Here is a 21846-nt window from a genome sequence, read left to right as displayed (position 1 = left end):
TGAATATATGATATTAAAAGACAGAAAATTTTCTGACACCTAGAGACTTAATATTGAATTTTGATGAATTTAACCTTGTAAAGTTAAGGCAGTTAATGTGCTTTTCATTGATTAGCATCTGTAAACATGATTTTTACATTTATTAGTATACAATAAATTTGATTAGGTGGTATATGTAAAATCTTGTCAGCTGGCATTTTGGTATTTAGGAGTTTGTGATAGCATGCAGGTAATATATTTACATTGTCTTGTGTAGTATACTGAATATTTAGTGATCACTTTTAACAGTTTTAAGAATCCAACCATAATTACACTTACAAGTTACAGAGCTGTAATTTACTCTTTTCTCCTCAATTTCTGTTAGTGCCTTTTCCCTTTTTGCTGCATGTTTTGGCTTCTGTCTGAAATGTGCCGGCAGTTCTTGGTAAAGTATTCATTTTGTCCTGTGCTCAAATGCTGAAATTTTTGTGAGTGATATATTATTGATAATTCAGAGTTATTGTAACGTATGTATTGGAAAATATGTTTATCATTCCACATAAATCGCACTAAGATAACACTCAAAATGTAGGTACCAGATATGTGTACATGCTTGCTCTAGAAATGTTTCCAGGAACTCGTCTATCATCATTGATGAGACTGTATGATTCTGAATTAAAACAACTAGTCCTGGGCCTCTGCACTGCCTTAAAGATAAACTGGGAGATTGGTTTGACTAGTGTGGTTCTGGAATCATTTGCTGCCCTGCATGTTAGACAAAGCCATGACCTTTGGTTCTCATTAGAAAAATTCTCTATACTTTTCTGAGATTTGTTGTATATTTAACCATGTCTCATATTTCCAAAATATGCTGTGACTTTATAAAGCAAATTATAACTACGTTTGTCAACTGTTGATCAGTATATTGAGTTTCAATTAGATGCTTAATAATGAGTGCCTTTAAACTGTTAACCATTTTCTGTTTAGAAATAAATTGGATCAATTTCAACCACATACTTAATGAACTAAGAGTAAGTTTGAAATACTAATTTCTGAAAGGTCAATAGCCATATAATAAATCTAGCATGTACCTTAAAATTATTTTCATGGCTTTTTATATTTAGTAATTGTTGACTGACTCATTGAAGTTTTAAAGCTGGAAGGTAAAGCTTTAAAGATCAAGGTGGTGAAATACTCTTTACCAATGAAGAGAGATCTTGGGCAAGTTAGGTAATTTACGTGAATCTCCATTACCTTATTCTTGTAATGAGTGGGTTGCTCTACATAGGTTTATGTTCTGAGAATTAGTTCTTTAATACCACAGAGATCATCTAGTTACAACTAGAATTTTTTTAATGTACTTTTACAGATGTTGAATACAACTAGATATGATTTTTCCCTCTACAAATTGGAGTGTAAAGTTAGTGGCTAATTTCAAACTACATAACCACTGTATTAGGGTCTTTAAGAATATATTTCTGGATTACCAGTGTTCATGTTTTTGTTTCTTAACCCCAGAAAATTGTAAAGAAATGTTAATCTTTCTTTTTTGAAAGAATTGATGCCAAGAAAGTAGGTAAGCAATTATTTTAAGTTGAGGATAGTTATATATTCAGTATTACAAATTTAGAGTTTCAGAATCTCTTAATTCCCACTGGAACATCTTTTTTCATTGGCATATCTAATCAGAATTTATTACTACATTTGTATCACACTGCAGAGAATTTCAGTGGAATTGCCATTTTGTATTTTTTCTCAAATGTGTACAAATGTTAACTCATAGTTTTCAGTTTTTATTTATACATTGATACTATTTCCCAACTTGAATTTCTTGAATTTTGGTAAATTGATAGTCTTATACTTGTTCAGAGAGTCTTGCACTATTCATTTATTGTGTAATTTGAAAATACTTCTTCCATTTGTTTGCAGTTAGATTTTTCTGAGAACTATGCCTTCAGAGCTTCCTTGCACTATTCATGAGCAATAACATTTAGCTTTGCAGTTTTTATACATAGCTACATGGTTGGTGAAACTGAATGGTCCCATGCAGACTTAAGGTAGCCTTTTGCTCCCTTCATTCTTGTAAGAGCCTAGACCAGACTGCATTGGTTTTTCTTCAGGATAATTTTTAGAGATCTTCAAAATGTGAATTGGGGATGCAAAGTGCTTAGAGGCAGTCATGTGAAAACTTGTTTTTTAACTGGCTGTTCAAAAAAAAATGCTAACCTTGTCACTTTATCGTCAAAAATGCACTAAAATACACCATTAATGATAGTGTCTGCAAGATTTTGCCACATCAAGTAGCACATGCATTAAGCTTTAGTAACATAGCTTGTACGTAGTTTTTATTCCAAGTAACCTCAATTTAGTTGCATTTTGTATTTTATTAATATGAACTTGAGTGTTTTAGATACTAAACCTTTTTAATTAAAAGGATAGTTTGTTTAAAGGCCATCTTGTTTTCTTTTGTTTTAGTATTTCAAGGGAATAGTATAAGAATTTGTAAACCTCTCAATTTGAGCTATGAATTTTCATACATTGAAAAATTTTTTTCCAGTTGTGAGGCTATTTAATCAAATCAAGTAATGGTGACTCTGTTTTACCTGCCTTCCCCCCACCCCCTCCCCATATGACATTTGCCAGACTAAGTGTGTCTTAGCTATTGAGGGTATTTATTTTCTTGAGAGTTTCTGTGTGTATTTGTTAAAATGAATTTGCGTTTCCCTCTGTATACACCTGGACACAGGCGTGTATACAGAAAAAAATAGTATTACATTTCTTCTTTATAGTAACTCCCAATTTTCAGAAGTTTTTATCTAGGTTGTATATATTTCTATACAACGGTACAGATTTAAAAGAAATGAACTCTGATTTTTATTGGATTATATATTAACACAGTGATTGCTTAATTTTTTCAATACCAACAATGTAATTGTTTAACATCTACTACATACCTAGTGGGTTTTATTTGCTTATAGCATTCACTGTTATTTTTCAGGATACATTTTCTATTTGACTTATTATTAAAGGTTAAATTTTTACTCATTAAGTAGAAATTTTGTCTTGCATTATAAAATATTCTTTTAAATAATTTGTCCATGGCAGTTTATTTAGCCAAATGGATGGCTAGACGTTTTGTGTGTTTGTATGTAAACATTCTTCCTGTTTTTTTATTTTGTAGAGCACAAGAAACTGAATACAAAATAATCCAAAATATTTCATAAAAATGGATGTGCAATATTACTGATCATAGTGCAAAAGGTGAAAGGTACTATTGTAGCCACCTATACTTTATTTTTTTTAAAAAATTACAGTTACAAAATGAAGTTACTTGAATTTTCTATTTTTGTTTTATTTATTGATTTATTGATTTATTGATTTATTTTAATTTTAATTCTTTTGGCCATGCTGCGCAGCTTGCAGGATCTTAGTTCCCCCACCAAGGATTTAACCTGGGCCCACAGCAGTGAATATGTCGAGTCCTAACCATTGGGCCACCAGGGAACTCCCCTGTTTTTGTTTTTGTTTTTTACTAAGTAGGCTGATTGTTAAGGAATAGAAAATTGTGATTTCAGCTCTGAGCATGGTAGAATGGTAGGAAAATGGGATATGATAATCCCCTCTAAATATTTTCTTAGATTCCCCTTTGACAAGGTTAGCATTTTTTCTTTAAGGCAAAATTGATCTTATTTTAGGTAAGTATTTGGACTCTGAAACTGCTACAGATGGCAGAATTTTCAGTACTCGGTACTTTTTAAAAAAAATTATGGCCCATTCTTATATTCCTTTCTTTTTCTTTTTTAACTTAAAATTTTCAAAAAGTTAGATCTCACAGTAAATATTTCTCAAATCCTTCCAATGGGATTCATTTTGTACACGTGTTTCTGATGAGGTCACTGCTTGTTGTTATGATACAGAAAAGCCTGTGTCTATTTTAGGCATTTACTGTACATTTCTCCCGAGAAAAGAGTGAGATCGTGTCATCTCATGCTCCCCATCCGCAGGTCACTTCCTGTAGAAATATGGACTAACTTAAACCTCGTGAGTACTGATCTGAGCATCTCTTGCAGCCTCTAGTTATAAGAAACACACCCTGGGAATTTATAATAGCTGTGGAATTAATAGAAGGCGGGAAATGAATTTTTATTTCCTGAATTTGTGTGTGCATTATCTATTTTATAAAACTTTAATTCTGATTCCTTTATAATATTCCTTCTAGAAGGAAGAAATGGGTAACTTTTCAGTCATCGTGTACTAAAAGCTTGGGGTCGTTAGCTTGGCCATAGTAGCCTTGACCTCCAAAGAATTCCTTAGCAGTATTTAAGATTTACATAGCTATTAATGGTATCATGCCATTCGACAGCTTTTAGAAAAAACAGTAGTTCTCTTCACTTAGCATAACGTTTTAAAAGTCTAATACAGTGCTTTCTATTCTCTTGTCTGTTGATACTTGGCTTTCTACTTTCTTACAAAAACATTGATCTTAATACCTACCATTACTTTCCAAATATGGGACAAGAATATATGGGATCTTGTTTGTTTTAATTAGGTTTTTTGGTGTTTTTTTTTTAGTAGTTTTAATATATTTTTCTTAGAAGGTTAGGTGGGCTTTGTTCTTACAGAAGTTAATTGAAATAAAAAGTACTGAAAATGCAATACTACAGGTATCACTCACTTAATGAAATGGACATTTTCAGCAAGTTTACTATAACCAGGATTTCTGTTAATCTGGTTTTTAATTGGTTTACATTATCAGATGGAATGTTAGATGAAACAGAACTTTAAAAATTGCATTTTAAAAGTTTTTTTTAAACTTTCTAATAAACTATTAACTATACTACTAATAGTATGGCCAGTATACTGCCATTTTGCTTTAACTGACTGTGGAGCAGCAACATTAATTCTTCTTAACCTACAGGTAGATTCTTCATATACTTCTAAATCAGTTTTAATGTTTAATGGGGTGCTCAGAATATTAATATGAAATAGCATATTATCAAAATGTCACAAAATTTAAATGTCAAAATAAAACAAATAGGAAGTTTCTAAATTTCAGGGGCACCATCCCCAGTATCTTTGTTTGTCTTAAAAAGAGTAGGAAGATATGTTTAACTTTGACTGTTTGTCAACTTCAGACTGCCTTACCGTATATAATTCTAAGCTAGTAATAAATTTTTATTTCTTCCTACTTGTTTCATGTTTTGAATTAATAGATTATATTTTTCTAGATTTAATTAGCCTAATACTGTCTCCATAAGTTTATACTTAGAGTGTCTTTGGTTAAGAGGATGTAACAGCATAAAATCCAAGGACCAGAACTGGTAAAGGACCAATAGCTAAAAACCTGTGGATTATGCCTTGATTCTTTTGTCTAACTTAATGGTTTGCTAGCAGTTAGGCTAGTGTCTTTATTAAGAACTAGCTTGTTACTGGGAGAGTTGAGCCCCAACTGTAGTAAGCACAAGCTGTATAGATATAAGATGATGACATTCTCTCACTTACCTAAATTTTAATGTGTCATGTTCCATAGGTCAATCTGTGTCTGGAAATGAATTTTAGTTAAGTGAGAAATACCTGTTGTTTGCTTCCTGTTTAGTTTATTAACATGTACACAGCATTATGGGTATTTAAAATTTTATTCCTAGTAATATTTATAAATATGTGTTGTAATATTTCAAAGTTTACACATATGGGGTTTTTTTCAGCCTCTAATTGAGGGATTTGAGACTTAGAAGAGTGTTAATAAGCTTGGGTCCTGAGCTTATATTTTTAGACATAGAACTTTTACTTTTTTTTAAAAAAAAGCTTTGGTACTCATCTTCTTTTCAAGTAAAGTATAATAAATTGAATGAGATTTTTACCTAGACAGACTGCTTTTTTAAAAGTTGTGTATAAGCATTCCCAGTTTTAGGCTTTCAAAATTTAATAAAAAGCAAATGGTTTTTTCCTAAAATTTCCACATAATAATTAATAAAAACCATTGTGAGTAACGCAGAGTGTTTTGTTGGTTTGTGCTGCTGAGCAGCTTTTTACTAATAAACTCCTAATATTACTGTATAGACATTTAGCTAATGCACATATTTAAGTTTAAAATAAAGAATCATTAAATTAGGCTTATGACCAGAATTCTGATGTCAGGTGCACATTTGCTTTAGAATATAATTTGAATATCTTTAGTTTGACATTTTCACTGAGAAGAATGGGGTTCAAGAGAAAAAAAAATTGAACTCCATAACTTTATTCTCAGTTAAGCCAACATGCAAGAAAAATCTTTTCCAAACAAAATATTTAAACTGATCTGGTTTCATATATTTCTTCTCTTTCCTTTTATCAAGAATATATGCATGAAAAGAACTTTTTATTTGAAACATCTTCCTGACACCCTGTCCAACACATTAAATTTTTATTATTTTAGTACTGGCTGATGCTTACAAAATTGTCGGTCCCTTCCTAGTTTTATATTATGTATGTATGTAGTATTAAAAGCACTTGAGAAATGGAGACTATATAATCATTACAAAATTATTGAAGGAGTTATTAAACCAAACTTATTTCAGTTATTTTGCTTGATAATAGAGTCAGTCTGAGCATCTGTTTGTGAAACATCTGGCTGTTTCCACAGTATTAATATAGTGGATTAAGGGAGTAAAATTTGAGTTAGCTAATTATCTGACATTATAGAAGGGAAAAGAACCTGTGAGACTAAATTCTACTTTGTAAACAATTCAGTAAAATTATTTTGCCTTTGTAGATATACCCATACTAACTTTGAAAGCGGAAAAAGGTTTATGATTAGTTCTCCACTATATGTTAACTAAAAAAACAAATTACTCCTAAGTGTACCACAGCATTTTTGTTCCTGAAAGTACTTTACTAATATTAAGTGTGCTGGTTATATTTCAAAACCTTTCTAAAAATAATGTGCTTGACCCGCTAGTATTTGATAGCAAGTATTAAAAATTAAGGTCCTTAGACATTTCTGCATGTAAGTTTTCACTGAATTTAAAGGCCAAATGAATAAATGTAGGTTGATGTAAGTTATGTCAAGTTTGTGTAGTGATCTTAAGTGTTCACAAGTATTATATGAAAATCCTGTTTTGTATAGATGAAGCAATCTTCATAAATTTCCATCATCAAGATTGCATTTCATGTGCTGCTATTTTCCCACAACACTAGGAAGATAGCAAGTAAAAGATATGCACTAGCCTAGAAACATACTGTTCCAGAGATCTTACTTTACTACCTGGAATGAGCCATCTTAGGGGACCACCCTTCTTGATAGTTAATACATAGTACTTTAGTTTTAAAGTAAGATAGAACTACCTTCTACTTTAAGTTTCTCTCTTCAGTGTCTATAAAAGTAAGAGGGAAGTTCTGATTTGTAACTTTTTGAACTTTTAAGTTTTTGTATGTTTTTAAGTGGATGAAAAATAGATCTGTCCTATTAACCCTAACAGAAACCTTATCTCTGTGATACCATTATTTTAAGACTATTAGTAATTGTGTGCTTATATAAAGTATTCACAAGGCCAAACAACAATTCTTTCTGTTGTACAATCAACTTAAGATCAGATATTGGTAAATGCTGACGTTTATGTAGACTCCATTTTGAACATAGTGGTTTGTGATTTAGTTGGACCCCAAGTAGCTATTGTAGAGTTTGCATGCTAAAAAGCCCTAGAATACACAAAATTTCTATGTTTCTTTGTAGAAATGGGTTTCTGAATTTAGCTTAGAGAGTAGAGAGTGCCACCCATAGGATATTCTGAATATGTTGGAAGAGGAGTTTATATATAATCATATTTTGCTCTTAAAAGAATCTTTTAGTTATGGTCAGAATTTGAGACTGATTTGGAAATAAAAAGTACAGATGTTCATGGTTGGATGGATTTGTAAAATAAAAGTGTAAAGCATACATCAGTTGATAGTTTAAATATTTATTTTCTTTAATATAGATTTATATAGTTTTAAAAATCTTGAAGTTAATAGTGTGTTCTTAATTTTTACCAGAGTTCATTTTAAACATGTTTGTTTAGGTTTTACCGCAATCACAGCAACCAACCCCATTTGGCTTATAAAGACTCGGTTACAGCTTGATGCAAGGTATGTTAATTCATTAAAACAAAATTTGTTAAAGTTGGCTTCAACTAAATTTCTTCTATAAATTTGTATCAATGAGATCTCAGTGCCAGGTATCTAAACATTTTTTCCCCTCATTTGCTGCTGATTTTTTTTGTTTTGTTTGTTTTTTGGTTTGGTTTTTTTGTTTGGCTTTAAAACTTGGCTGTACCATCAGAGGCAAAAGTGACATTAATAGTTGGCAGTATGACAGTTTCTAGGAAAGAAAGTATATTGTACACTGTGTTTTTCAGTAAAGGAAGAAGAAAGAAAAACGACTTATTAATCTAGCCCGAGCTGTGATACTTTCATTCACTCCATGTGTGATTATAATCGGCCTCCTGACACCTAAGTAAACAACATGATCAATGAGTCTAGAGTGAGTCTTTAAGGATCATTGCTCAAACTCGTGAACCTTGTACCCAGAGCGTTCTGGCGTGGAATTTAGCTCTCGTGTATTCATGGACTTCATCTGTTACCGCCAGCCACTTTATAGCAGCAAGATCATTCATTCAATACATCTATAATGAGCAGGTACTGGTAGGTTCTAGAGATATCCCAGGAAACAGTTGGGACCAACTTTAAATGGAATAGTCAAGGGATGGTTTTTTGAGCCCATTTTTAACCAGAGGCAATAGTGCAAATCTCACATATCCTAAGTTTAGGGCCTTTGACGTGTTCTGGCAGCTGAGACAAAGCTAGAAGCAGTGTGGCTTAGAGTCCTGCCATCTCAACTCCTGTTGGCCTTCAGAATGGAGGACAGGGAAAAAGTAACACTTCTAAGTAGAGCGATGACCTTATCTGATGTATTATAATAATAATAATCACGTTGATAGTTTTGAAACTGTTTAGCCTTTCAGCCTGGAGTAGACTGTGTATAACAATTTTCACTGTTTTTTATATTTTAGGGTTTGGGAAGTCTAGTGTAGATATCATAGATTATAAATAAAACTGATCTAAGAAATCATTAACAATTATGCCTGCTTAAAGCTCTCTTTTCCACATCCTGTCATGTGGAATTGTATGCTATTTGGAGACTTGAAAAGCAGTGTCTAATTCTTGTTTCATCTAGAATAATTTTTAATGAAATGTTAAGTTGTGTTGCAGCAGGACTCAGAGTTTATCTCCTAAAGCCAGAGATATGAAAGGTAATGGTAGGTAAGCCAACCCAGAGGTTAAAAAGTATGAGATGCCAGTCCCTACTGTACTGTGATAAACTACCAGGGGCATGCTTCAGTATGCTATAGGGTAGATTATAGGTGATCCCGGAAAAGCATGGATTAAAACTCTGTAATGTTGTAAGCGAAAAAAATAATAATCAAGCCAGCACAATTTCCTAGGCTTAGGGGTGGGGAAATGGGATGGGGCTGGGGTAGTAGTGAAAGGTTGATTTGAGGACGCTCCCTTACAGCACAGATCAAGAACAGGGCTGATGTGTTTGCATATTGACCTTGAGGACTCACAGCCCTTGACTTCCTTGTAAGAAAGGATTTGACAGCAGAAACTAATTACAGTTGGTTGCATGGATCATTCAACTAAGAAGCTATTTATTCAGTACCATTAGTTGAGGATAGTCATTGATTCAAGACAATTATTAGTTTATAAAATTGGAGGAATCTGTAGGTTATCAGGTAGGTGTCTTAGTTGTGGTTTTATTTTGTTATGTTATCCAGTTGTATATAATTTATAAATAGTTAAGTTTTCTATTTCTTTTCCCGTGGGTGGCATTTAAACCCATTTCTTACAGATAAAGTTCTATTGGGGGAATCATAATGAAGGTAGTAAATATTTTTACAAACTCAAAATTATATATTTGTAAAAGAGTAGATGCTGCACCCTTAAGTAGCACTAAGAAAGTTTTCTTGGGCACAGTGCTTCATAAATACTTGATAACTGTAGAAGTCCTCATTCACTATTTACTGAGGTGAAAGATACGGCCATTACCTTCAAAGGATCATAGGAAATTTGATTTAAAGTCACGCAGTCACTTTTGGGGAAGAACTGGGTGGGCTTGGAAGAACCCCCCAGGTACACAGAAATTAGCTTAATTATACTCCTTGCTTTGTGATATTCTATTATCATTGGTGTCTCAGTCTTTTTTTTTTTCCCCCTATATTGGGTCTTTGTTGCAGTGTTCAGGCTTTCCCTTGTTGCGGCGAGCAGGGGCTACTCTTTGTTGCAGTGTGCGGGCTTCTCATTGCGGTGGCTTCTCTTGTTGTGGAGCACGGGCTCTAGGCGCGAGGGCTTCAGTGGTTGCGGCACACGGGCTCAGTAGTTGTGGCTCGCGGGCTCTAGAGTGCAGGCTCAGTAGTTGTGGCGCACGGGCTTAGTTGCTCCGCGGCATGTGGGATCTTCCCCGACCAGGGCTTGAACCCGTGTCCCCTGCATTGGCAGGCAGATTCTTAACCACTGCACCACCAGGGAAGTCCCAGTCATTCTTTTTATATATTATTAAATGCGAAAAGACTCAGCTTACTTAGAACTACATTTAATATAATGTGCGGGGTTTTTGTTTATTTTGTTCTGTTTTTATCTTGAGCTGCAGTCACAGTGTGTTTACAGTCACAGTGGATTTTGTTGCTTATTCATACAGTCAGACTTCAATGAAACTGAAGATTCAAAGTAGTTATTTTGCATTCAGTAAAATAAACTATATGTTACCTGTCTAATATGACAAATTTGGGACAGAAGAATAGGAAATCTAAAATGAATGTTTTAAAATTCTGATTTTACTTCCTCATGAATTAAAGAGGGTTATTCTTTAGTAGAGTGGCATATTTCTATATATTTCATTTACTTTATTTAAAAACCTGTACTACTTTATTTTTGTTAATAAGGTTTTTCCCTTTTGCTCTTCAGGAACCGTGGGGAAAAGCGAATGGGCGCTTTTGAGTGTGTCCGTAAAGTGTATCAGACAGATGGACTTAGAGGATTTTATAGGGGCATGTCTGCTTCATATGCTGGCATATCCGAGACTGTTATCCATTTTGTTATTTATGAAAGTATTAAGCAAAAACTACTGGAATATAAGATTGCTTCTACAATGGAAAATGAAGAAGAGTCTGTAAAAGAAGCATCAGATTTTGTGGGAATGATGCTAGCTGCTGCCACCTCAAAAACGTGTGCCACAACCATAGCATATCCACATGGTAAGAGGACTTGAATGTATATGCGTAATCTTCTGTTAAATCAGAAATATTGTCCCACCCCAGCCAATGGCCAACTTATTAGAGTATTTATAATTTTACTGAATTACAGTATAACTAAATACAGTTAACCGTAATGGGATTAAACCTGTATGAGTCACATAAGGCTGTTTTAATAGGTCAGTGTAGGTATGCTATAGTAGCATGGTGGCGATTAGGCATGGGCTCTGGACAGTCAGATTTCAGCCCAGAGTCAGATTCCAGCCAGGTGACTTGGGCAAGTTTCTGTTTTTTAAAAAAGTATGGATGTAGGTGCCATACTAGATACTTTATTACTACATACATATATACAGTATACCTTATTGCTAATCTGCACAGAAATCGTGCAGAGCACTTATAAGTCTAGAGATGATGCCAGAGCATAACGAGAATGTCTTCATTTTCAGATGGGAAACCAGAAATGTTAAGATTAAGTAACTTGCTCAAGGTCACATAGCTTAATTACTCAGTGGTGGAGCTCAAATTTGAATTGAAGTCTATAATCCCAAAGACCAAGTTATTTTGCATTGTTTCATGTTGGCAAATAAGTATATATTAATGATTTTTAAAACTTCCATTTTTTAAGTTTTATAATATTAGCCTTTTTCATTAATAACTAAGAAGACCACTTAAGAATTTCTCTGTAACACGCTGAGGGTTTTTTTGTAACGTTTTTGTTGTTTTGTTAAAGTGTAAACTTTGATTTTGGTATGTTTGAGGGTTTAGTTTGGTTTGGGTTTTTCATCTAAGTGCTTCACTTTTGTCATGCTGATTAATGTTTACAGTCACCTTTGTAAAGCTAAGGCTATGTGATTAAAGCTCTGTCAGGAAAAATGAAATACAGCTAGAAAATGAGTATTTGCTCTAAAACGTAATTTATGAATAAAAACAACTCTTGAACAAAATGGGACTGTCAGCTTACCTCCAGTTTCCTGAGGGCCATTCCTAACTTCTTTAAGAGAAATCAAAAGAGGACAGTACCAGCAGCATTGGGTAGGTTCTGGCCTCCTATGGGATGGTGACCTGCTCAGGTGAGAGAGAGAGAGGGTTTTGGAGTTGCAAGCACCCTGTCTCTTCAAGTGAGATGATATCATTATAAGAAGAGGTACAGTTTATAAACAGTATTTTGGAGTGAAATATATAAATGACATGGATATTTAAGACAGGACGTAGGAGATTTCAAATGTTAACATTTGCAGTGAAAGTTACTTTCAGCCATTTCCCTCAGGCCCATCAGGAGCATTGTGTTGAAAAAGTTTGAAAAATAATGGGCGTGGAAAGAACAGATTCTTCAGTTGAAACTCTTAATTCTTGTCCCTGCCTCTGCCTTCAGCTGACTAAAACTTCTTAGTAGCCCCCATTTCTTTCTTTACCTTTTAAAATGAAGAAAAATTAGACTAACCTTTAAGATCCTTTACAGCTCTAAAGTTTTATGATTTTTGCCTGGTTGCTTCCCAGATGTGGCCTTTTAGCTGACACTAGTATTTTAAGCATTTTCAGACTTATCCACATGAAATTTCATGTTGGTGTATGTGGACCATTGTGAATAAATTAATAATTCTACTTTTTCATTGTAATGTCCACTTCTTAAAAATCTTTCCTGCTTGTTTCTCACTGTATCTTTTTGTATTCATCTTTGATACCACCTCTATTCTCTTTCCGACTTTACCTTTATTTATCACATCTATTCTCCCTTTTATCTATATCCAGTATACAGCTGATATTTTTGTTTATTCTGTCTTTTACCATTCAGGAACCTATGAAATTTTATAATTAGTATATGTGATTTTAGCCAGCTAGCTTAGGAGTTTGGTGAAAGACATGGCTATGGTCACTAGTTTCAATAAGTTGCACATTAAAAGTTACTCCTCATTTATCCTGAGCTTACACTTAACAGTCTGATAAATGGGATGTGTCCAGTATTAGGAGGGGTATAAAGATATCACACTGGTGTTTAAATAAAATGACTTTATTTTTTTCCCATACAGAAGTTGTAAGAACAAGACTGCGTGAGGAGGGAACAAAATATAGATCCTTTTTTCAGACACTGTCTTTGCTTGTTCAAGAAGAAGGCTATGGGTCTCTTTACCGTGGTCTGACAACTCATCTGGTGAGACAGATTCCAAACACAGCCATTATGATGGCCACCTATGAATTAGTGGTCTACCTGCTCAACGGATAGCACCACCAGGCTGCTGTACTATAAAGAGGGAAGACCAAAAGATACAGTGGACCATGGAGTACCGAAGCCAGCTTGGTGGACAGAAGGAAAATAGTGTGGGAACATGGAACTATACCTAAGTGGAAGTTTGGTTGTAGGAATTAAAGTAATCATAACCACATTACTTAGTCTTTTTAGTAATGTGAAAAAAAACCTTGGCTGCCTCCAAGAAAAAGCCTTTAGAAGCGCTCGTTCTTCAAAATTGCCATTTTCTCTACCATGTCCACAGGACACAGTTGGCATTTTGTTGATTTATGGCAATCAGAGTATAGTGTTTATTCCATGAGCACTTTTCCAGTTTTCTAGACAGAGCCATCTGTAAGTGTATAACTATCCAAAGATAGTATTGACAGTCATAAATTTCTAACTTCTGCATAATTCCTATAAAATTGAAAAATAACAGTGATATAGTATTTTCACATTTCCTTGAGAGGATCTGGCACTATATTTTAAAGTTAATCATTTGGGATTAGTAGTCAGTGTTTTTGATGACAAATGAAGTAGTGTCTAAATGTGTTTATTTTTAGCTTTAAAATGTTTTGGTTTCCACTGCTCACAGGTGCTTTATGTTTAGCATTATGTGAACACTTAAATTGTTTGTTAATGTATCAACTCAAATGGTAATAGTTTGGGACACAACCAGTAAAATGTTGATTCTTGGCCATTTCCGTGACTTGAGCATGTCCTCTTATCTTTTCTAACCTAATGATACATGAATGAATGCAGTGTCTTTTCAGTGACTTATTAATTATGAACTTGAATTATCCCCTGCCATACCTAGGTATCATTTTCTTAAAATGGAAAAAATTTACTGCTTCTGAATGTTTCTCTATTTGGTTTCACATTAAGAATTTGAACCTTTGAATTATTTCCAGAAGCTCTGCATACATTGCATTTATTTAGTAGAGAAAATGGTAATTTTTAGCTTTGTCCTTACAAGGTGTTTTCTTTTTCTAAGATGATGTTATAAATACCTGGGGCAGCATAAACATTATAGACGAAGGGCCCTCTGCAATCTGATTGGGCAGGTAATGATCCTAATTAACTTACAGTTTTATAAATGAACAAACTGCTTTGGACAAGGAATTTATTCCATCCGAATTTCTTGAATGGTAAATCATAGAAAGATTCAAGTTAATTCAGATTAAGTGTGTTAACAGGATATAGCTTTTACATTTTGCTGTTGAGTTCAACTGCACCTTTTAATACTTTAAATGTATTATATGTATGGCCCTTATGAAGATATTTGCTGTAATTCAATTAAAAGACTTTCGCTTATGGATGTTGCTATACTGGTGTATGAAACTTCTACAATTAAACTCCAGTGTGGTAGTCATTTCGTATACATGAACTGTACATTTTGTGCAATGGCTTTATCTTAAGAATGACTTTTTGTGAATGCACTTTGTGGCCTTTTTGGGGGGAGGGTGAGAATAGGAGAGAATTCCCAAGATTACTTTTTTTAAGTATTGGTTATGTATTAGGCAGAAACAGTGTTCATAACATTTTTCTGGGATTTAGGTATATTTTGGAGATCTTTACTATAAATGTTTTAAGTATTCTTATGTACACTGTAGTGCCCCTAACATATAAAAAAATCATAGCATGTCATTGCAAGCTTTCTCCACTGTCACCAGTGAGACACAGTGCCCTCTTAAATTCCTACACCTTAACTTCCTTGCAGTCAACAGTAACTGGATGTTTTTGAGGTGCTTCGATTGGAATTTAAAATATTCCAATCTCTTTGGAGACCAAAGGCAAATTCAGTTTCATTACCTTTGGGATTATTAATACCTTTTATGGTGAATTTCAGCTTTGACATATATTGTGAGGAACATGCCCCCCACCCCCCCCAAAAAAACAGTAATGGGGTTTGTAACTTAAATCTGTAAAGAAAGTGTCAATATATAGTGTTTTCATTTTCATGTGCCACTTATACTGCCTAATACAGTGCAATTTGCCTTGTGAAGATCTGTAAACATTAGTTGTATTGAATGTCAGACAGAGACTCTCTAATCTTAGTGATCTGAATACCCCACAAATGATTAAGAATGATATAAAAACCAGCAGCTAAGGAATATCTTATTTAGTTGTAGCAAATTCATAACAAGTGTCCTTCAAGGATGAACTCGTATTATATTCCTGTTTGTGTTTGTATTGACCCTTCAGTGCATTTTTTTCAGCTTTTAAAAGTGAGTATATTTACGTGCTGGAAGGAAAAGATCTTAGAGTCTCAGACTTTGTTTCTTTGTGCGACAACTGGAAAGGAGCAATGAAGTTTATTTTGTTTTTTCCCCCCAAAGTACAATCTGCCGTAGTTTATGTATGACAAAGATAATTTAAAAAGAAAACTTTATATAAAAATTGTACATAAAGTTTGTCTTTGAAACATTTCTTTGGAGTTTTTTTTTTAATTGATGCAAACGTTTAAAAAGAAAAACACTTAAAAAGCATTGGACTTCTTTTTTAAACTGTGTTTTATTTTCATCTGTTTTCTGTCAGATAGCTTTTTATTTCTAGTGTAGAGGTAGTCAGCACTCTTCAAATTGGTATGTACTTTTATTGGAGAATTGTCTCAGAAAATTGAACTTTTCAGGTTAAAGCGGTACCTACTGAAAGAACATACTCATAGAGCAGCAGATAGGAACTCTGGTACTTGTGGCTTACAGAAACGGTTTACTAGATTTCAAAGTCAAAAATCTGAGAATGACCAACCTGTGATTGTGGGGTACCATACAGTGCTTTTAAATCCAGGGAAAAAACTATCACCAAAGCTTTTGTCTTGGTTTTCCTTATGTATGTAATTTCGTGGAACCAATCTTACTAGATGGGACCCTCAAGCAATTGATTTTTTAATTCTGACACCAAGAGAGAATATCATTAAATTATTTAATCCAGCCTTTTGTCTCCTAAAACCAAATGCCCATTGTGGAATAGCATTATTCTATTAGGACCAGCTGAGTTTGGGTTGTTAAGAATAATGCGTGTTTACTCTTTACTGGAGTATAAATACGTCACCATTTTTAGATTTTGTTTTAGATCACTACAAATACTGATTTGATCTTGAAGGACTTAAGTGCTAGGAATCAGTTTATCCTTTACCCTTCCAGCGTTGTTCGTGCTGTCTTTTGTTGTTTACATGCTCTTCTGCCTGGACTGTTAGCAGTATAGGGACCCCTTTGGGGCTGGTAAATAATAGTTCAGCCTTTTTCTCCTCTAGTATTGATCATGACTTTAACATTCCTAAGAATATAGATGTTTCTAAATGATTTAAATTGGAAGGGGATTTTAACTATATAAAAGTATTTAATACAATGTACTAACTTTCGGCCCACACAAATCTCCATTGTGCCCTTATATTTCTCAATCTACACTCTGCTTTTTATGCTACTCCTTTTAGAAACTGAAAATTCTAGTTTTACTCAGTTTTTGTGTTAATAAACATTTTGAATGTGTACCCCTGCATATGTGAACCATTAAATTATGACCTGTCAGTCATAGCTAAATAATCGACTTCAAAGAGTTGATATCCTTTGACCATTTATGTGACGTTTGCTATTGAATTCCTGTATGTGGCTGTAAATTATGTGCATTTACTCTGTATTTATGTTAACTAGCTGAATTTTATTTGAATTGTTAAAATTCCAAAAATTAAAATATGCATATGAAAATCCGGTGTTCGTTTTTCAGTTTTTCTATAATGTATCCTAATACTCTGGTATGGTGAGAATGTAATCGTACTTTCTTAGGATTAATGTGTAGAACAAAAGTGCGTGGCCATTTTTTTCAAGTTAAGTGTTAGGGTCCTACCTGCTAGACCTAGTGATAGATACCTCTAGGAATTGAAAGGTCAAATAATCCCACTCCCTCATAGTTCAGGAAGAAATTTCTTTTCTTGCATATTTTCCACAGGTTTGTTGATCTGTAAATCCAGGACATTTCATGTATCAAAATATCTAATTTGCAAAGAATATTTGAGAAATTGGAGCCTGATTAGGTTATTTGATTGATTCCTCCCTAGCTTGTAATTTTTTTTTTAACAGTAGGAGCTTTTGTTTGTTTTAATTTCAGCCTTTGGGAAAGATAAGAATATTAAAGGTAAAGAGCTGGAAACTTGTTATAATAACCAAATGAATCCACATATGATAGATTGAAATACAAGTGACACAGGTATAAGTGTTACGTAGTGCCTACCCACTTTATATTTTGTCTGTTTTGTTTTTTTAGGTTTTCCCAAGTTGTAGCAACCATCAAACCACCTAGTTTTGTTAGTAAGGAAACCAGGACAAATTTGTCATGTTCCATTTGTCAACATAGTGCTGAAATTGGCCTCCTGACAGTACTCTTTCCACTGCAGACTGAAATGGTGGGTAGAGTGAAGATATTGGCAAAATAACGGTATGACTTAGCTCAAGTGTCCCAGGTGTAAATTGTGTGGATGTGTGTTCGTTACCAAATATCAGGAGCTGTGATAGAAGAAGGAATCTGTGAGTTAACGATTTCTTAAGGTTCAAGTGTGACATCTGTACAACTGATACTCAGGCAAGCAAGCAAAGTGTAGTTAAATGATTTCCTTTGTTAATTTTTTGCATTGCACAGACCCCCTGACTACCTTTATGTATGGAGTCAACTCAGTAAATTTGTAGAGTGCTATGTTTATACAGTGATTTCATGTGATTTCCCAACAGCCTGTATATTGGGTGAATAGACACATGATATTTAAAGTGTTGTTAGTTACAGCTGGTCTTTTTCAATTGGGGTGTTCGTGTTTACTCACTACACTAGGTTATTCATCAGCGCTTGAGATGACACTGAGATGATTTAAAAAAAAAAAAAGGCTTCCCCTGGTGGCGCAGTGGTTGAGAGTCCGCCTGCTGATGCAGGGGACACGGGTTCGTGCCCCGGTCCGGGAAGATCCCACGTGCCGCGGAGCGGCTGGGCCCGTGAGCCATGGCCACTGAGCCTGCGCGTCCAGAGCCTGTTGCTCCGCAACGGGAGAGGCCACAACAGTGAGAGGCCCGCGTACCGCAAAAAAAAAAAAAAAAAAAAAAAAAACTAAAAGATAGATGGGGATTGGCTTAGAATGAAACATTAGGGAGTCATGAGAAATGGAGCTCAGTAAGTAAACTGGAACAACAGGGCCTGTCTGTCTTTGAAACTGATCTATATAGAGCTCAGATTACGTCCTGAGGCTACTGGAACAGCAGTGGATTTTTTTTTTTCCAAAGCATCATAGAAAATCAGACTTAACAAATAGGTTCAGTTTGTCTTAGATGGGCAGCCCTCAATTATACTACCTGTGAACCTCAGGGATGTTGTGTTTTCTCTGAAGTGTCATGGTGATTAATTCTGTTAGAAAAATCTGGAAAGGCTGCCTGGAAAAAAATAGTATTTTTACCCAGACTTTGAAACAGGGATGGAAATATGGGCTGATACAGGAAGGGGTGTTCCTTGAAGTAAAGATCAAAGTTTTCTAATAGCCCATTAGGAAAAATAATCCATTCTTTTATTCTTTCCTGGGAATTGATTCAAAAGTAACTGTCTTGACATTTTGAAAACTAGTGGTAGATCCAGGATTCTAAACCTAGTCAAATTCAAAGGAACTCATTACATCTAGCCCAACAAAATTTAGTGCTAAACCCTCCTTTTCTGTTATCCAGTTCCCTACTCTTATAAGCACCTCAGAGGGGCTTCCCTGGTGGCGCAGTGGTAGAGAGTCCTCCTGCCGATTCAGGGGACGGGGGTTTGTGCCCTGGTCGGGGAAGATCCCACATGCCGCGGAGCGGTTCGCCGGTGAGCCATGGCCGCTGAACCTGTTCGTCCAGAGCCTGTGCTCCGCAACAGGAGGGGCCACAACAGTGAGAGGCCCGCATACGGCAAAAAAAAAAAAAAAAACACCTCATAAATCCTCCTTGAGTCTCATTGTCAAGAATAGTCCATTTTCAACTGCTACTTCTGAACCTTAGCTTTCAAGATTATCCAATAAGATTGATGAAAATTGTATGAACTGCGAGTTTTAGTGGCCCAGGTTATTTGATCTATATCTTCCTAAACTATATACTGATTTTTTGTTTTGCTTTTTGTCTCCACACCCCTGATAAGTATGCTAGGGCAACTAGACAATAATATGAATAAAAATGAACAATTACATCACCATACACAAAAGATGGATGATAGGTCTAAAGGTAAATATTAAAATTGTAAACCTAGAAGAAAATATCTTTGCAACCTTGGAGTAGGCAAGGATTGAAATTTACCAAAAAAAAGGCACTAACCATTAAAAAGAAGAAACATCAAAATTAAAAAGACACCATTAAAAGTAAAAATGCAGCCACAGACAAAATATTCACAGTATATCTGACAGGACATTTAATAAGGAAAATTTTTAAGGTAAAGACCTGAACAGCCACTTTACAAAAAAGTAGGCATATGAGAAGATACTTAACATGATTAATGAATTAGAACCAAGGAAACACTACAGTGGACCCTGTACAATGACAAGTAAACATCATACCGAGGATGTTCAAACAACTGGGACTCATACATTGTTGTTTAGAGTGTTAAAATGGTACAGCTACTTTGGAAAGATGCCATTTCTAGGAAAATTTAAAACTATATCCACTGTATCACCCAGAATTATTACCAGGTGGGAAGGAAAAGTTTCCCAAGAGAAATGAAAAGTTGTCCTCAAATGTTCATAGCAGCTTTATTACTAAAGGTGGTCATCAAGAGAAGGTCACTTTATGTTCATACAGTGCAATACTGCACAGCAAAACAAAAAGCAAGGTGTGAATTACTGATACATGCCATAGCATGGATGAGTATCAAAAACATGTTAGATGCAAGAAGCCTGGCACAGAATAGTATATCCTCTATTCCATTTATGTGAGGGTCAGGAACAGGCAAAACTACTCAACATGATAGAAGCCAAATTAATGTTTACTGGAAGGTGTGGGGGGAGGAGCTGACTAACAAGGCGGCCTAGTGGAACTCTGGAATAATGGCCATCTCTCACATGTTGATTTGGGTAGTGGTTAAATAGGTGTGTACACAATATGAAAATCATTAACTGTACATTTAATATTTGTTCACTTTAAACGTATTTAAAAAGTAACGTGAAATAAAGATACTTAAGGAAAAGAGTAAATTTTGAGTGAAAGCTACAGAATGAAACCCATGAAGACTTGAGATACTGGAAGTATCAAAGTACAGTTCATAAAGTAGTCATGCTTAATATGTTTCAAGAAATATATAAAATGGAGGTTTTACAAGTGAATATCTGATTGTGGTATCATGAGTAAGCCGGACCTCTGAGCAACTCACCTCTTCCGTGACAGCTAATCTTAGAACATGCTTTTTAAGGCATTGCTGGCAAAAAAACAGAAGGGTTCCCCAAGGACTTTTTCCCCTCCACTCCTCTACCCCAAGCCCAAAGCTAAACTATTAGAGTAAATCTGGATTAATCAGGGCAGGGACTGGTGCTGCAGCTTAGATGACCAGGAGCAGTTAGTTATATTTGGGGTCTGGGGCTGAAGAGTAGGGGAGTCAGAGCAGGCTGAGGTGCTTCCAGGATGGGGATACCAGTAGAAGTAGAATCAAATCGTTAGAGGAAAACTTTCCAAGTTAGGCCTACAGAATTCTCATAGCATTACTTGATGATCACCAAACACGTTAAGACCAGCCACTATGAGTGATTACAGAAACGGAAACAACACATTTAACACTGTCAAACACTTAATAGGTTCCAACTGTGGAGAGAAAATGCAGAGTAGCTGTAATTACTAAGATAAGCATACAATAAGAAACATAAGGGATAAACAGACCAAAAGTTAAAATACAGGAACTGACATCAACTCAATAGATAAGTCAAAAATGGACTAGACATAAGTGAAGTGATTTAAACTGTAAGGTATATCTAAATCATTGACCTAGAAGACAGCAAAGAGAGAGAAAAGGACTGTATGAATGAGAAGTTAGGAGACATGGAGGATGGAATGAGAATGTCTAATACTACATTATATTAAAGTAATGAAGAGAATAGAGAAGAGGCAATATTTTAAAAGGTAAAATCCCCAGAGTTGATAAACATGGATCCATAGCTCCACGAATCACAGTGTATCCTAAGTAGGATTAAATCATGCCTATACACATAGCGAAACTGAAGAACATCAAAACAAGGTGAAGATCTTGATTTCTGCTACCTGCATAATGGGCTACGTTTTAGGGCCAAAGTTTCTAATGAGTGCAATTAAAATACTAGATAAAATACTTCAAAAATCTTATCATCCTAGAGTTAATATAATAATGAGGAACAAGCAGGCCAAAATCCAAGATACAGCAAGA

At 34.7% G+C, this 21846-nt stretch overlaps 1 protein-coding gene and 1 long non-coding RNA gene across 3 annotated transcripts in view; both read left to right on the top strand.

Annotated features, from left to right (window-relative positions):
• The window catches only part of SLC25A36 (solute carrier family 25 member 36), a 41418-nt gene extending 24244 nt beyond the window's left edge, over positions 1-17174 (top strand). For both annotated transcript variants that reach the window (XM_089911071.1, XM_022582620.2), the window contains 3 exons: positions 8016-8082; positions 10957-11246; positions 13271-17174. In XM_089911071.1, the coding sequence (XP_089767197.1) occupies positions 8016-8082; positions 10957-11246; positions 13271-13464 (551 nt within the window). In that variant the 3' untranslated portion in view covers positions 13465-17174. The remainder of the gene's footprint in view (positions 1-8015; positions 8083-10956; positions 11247-13270) is intronic.
• Positions 4-2606, top strand: LOC149749433 (uncharacterized). The gene is made up of 2 exons (XR_016393133.1): positions 4-1010; positions 1104-2606. It is a non-coding gene; the product is annotated as an uncharacterized LOC149749433 (long non-coding RNA).
• Positions 17175-21846: the final 4672 nt, after the last annotated feature.

This window comes from Delphinapterus leucas, chromosome 4 (genome assembly GCF_059928025.1).
Source record: "Delphinapterus leucas isolate spDelLeu-1000000601 "Yukka" chromosome 4, BTC_Dleu_Yukka2, whole genome shotgun sequence".
In the NCBI taxonomy this organism is placed as follows: Eukaryota; Metazoa; Chordata; class Mammalia; order Artiodactyla; family Monodontidae; genus Delphinapterus; species Delphinapterus leucas.
The sequence above is the reverse complement of the archived record's forward strand: the minus strand, read 5'-3'. Positions and strand labels throughout refer to the sequence as shown.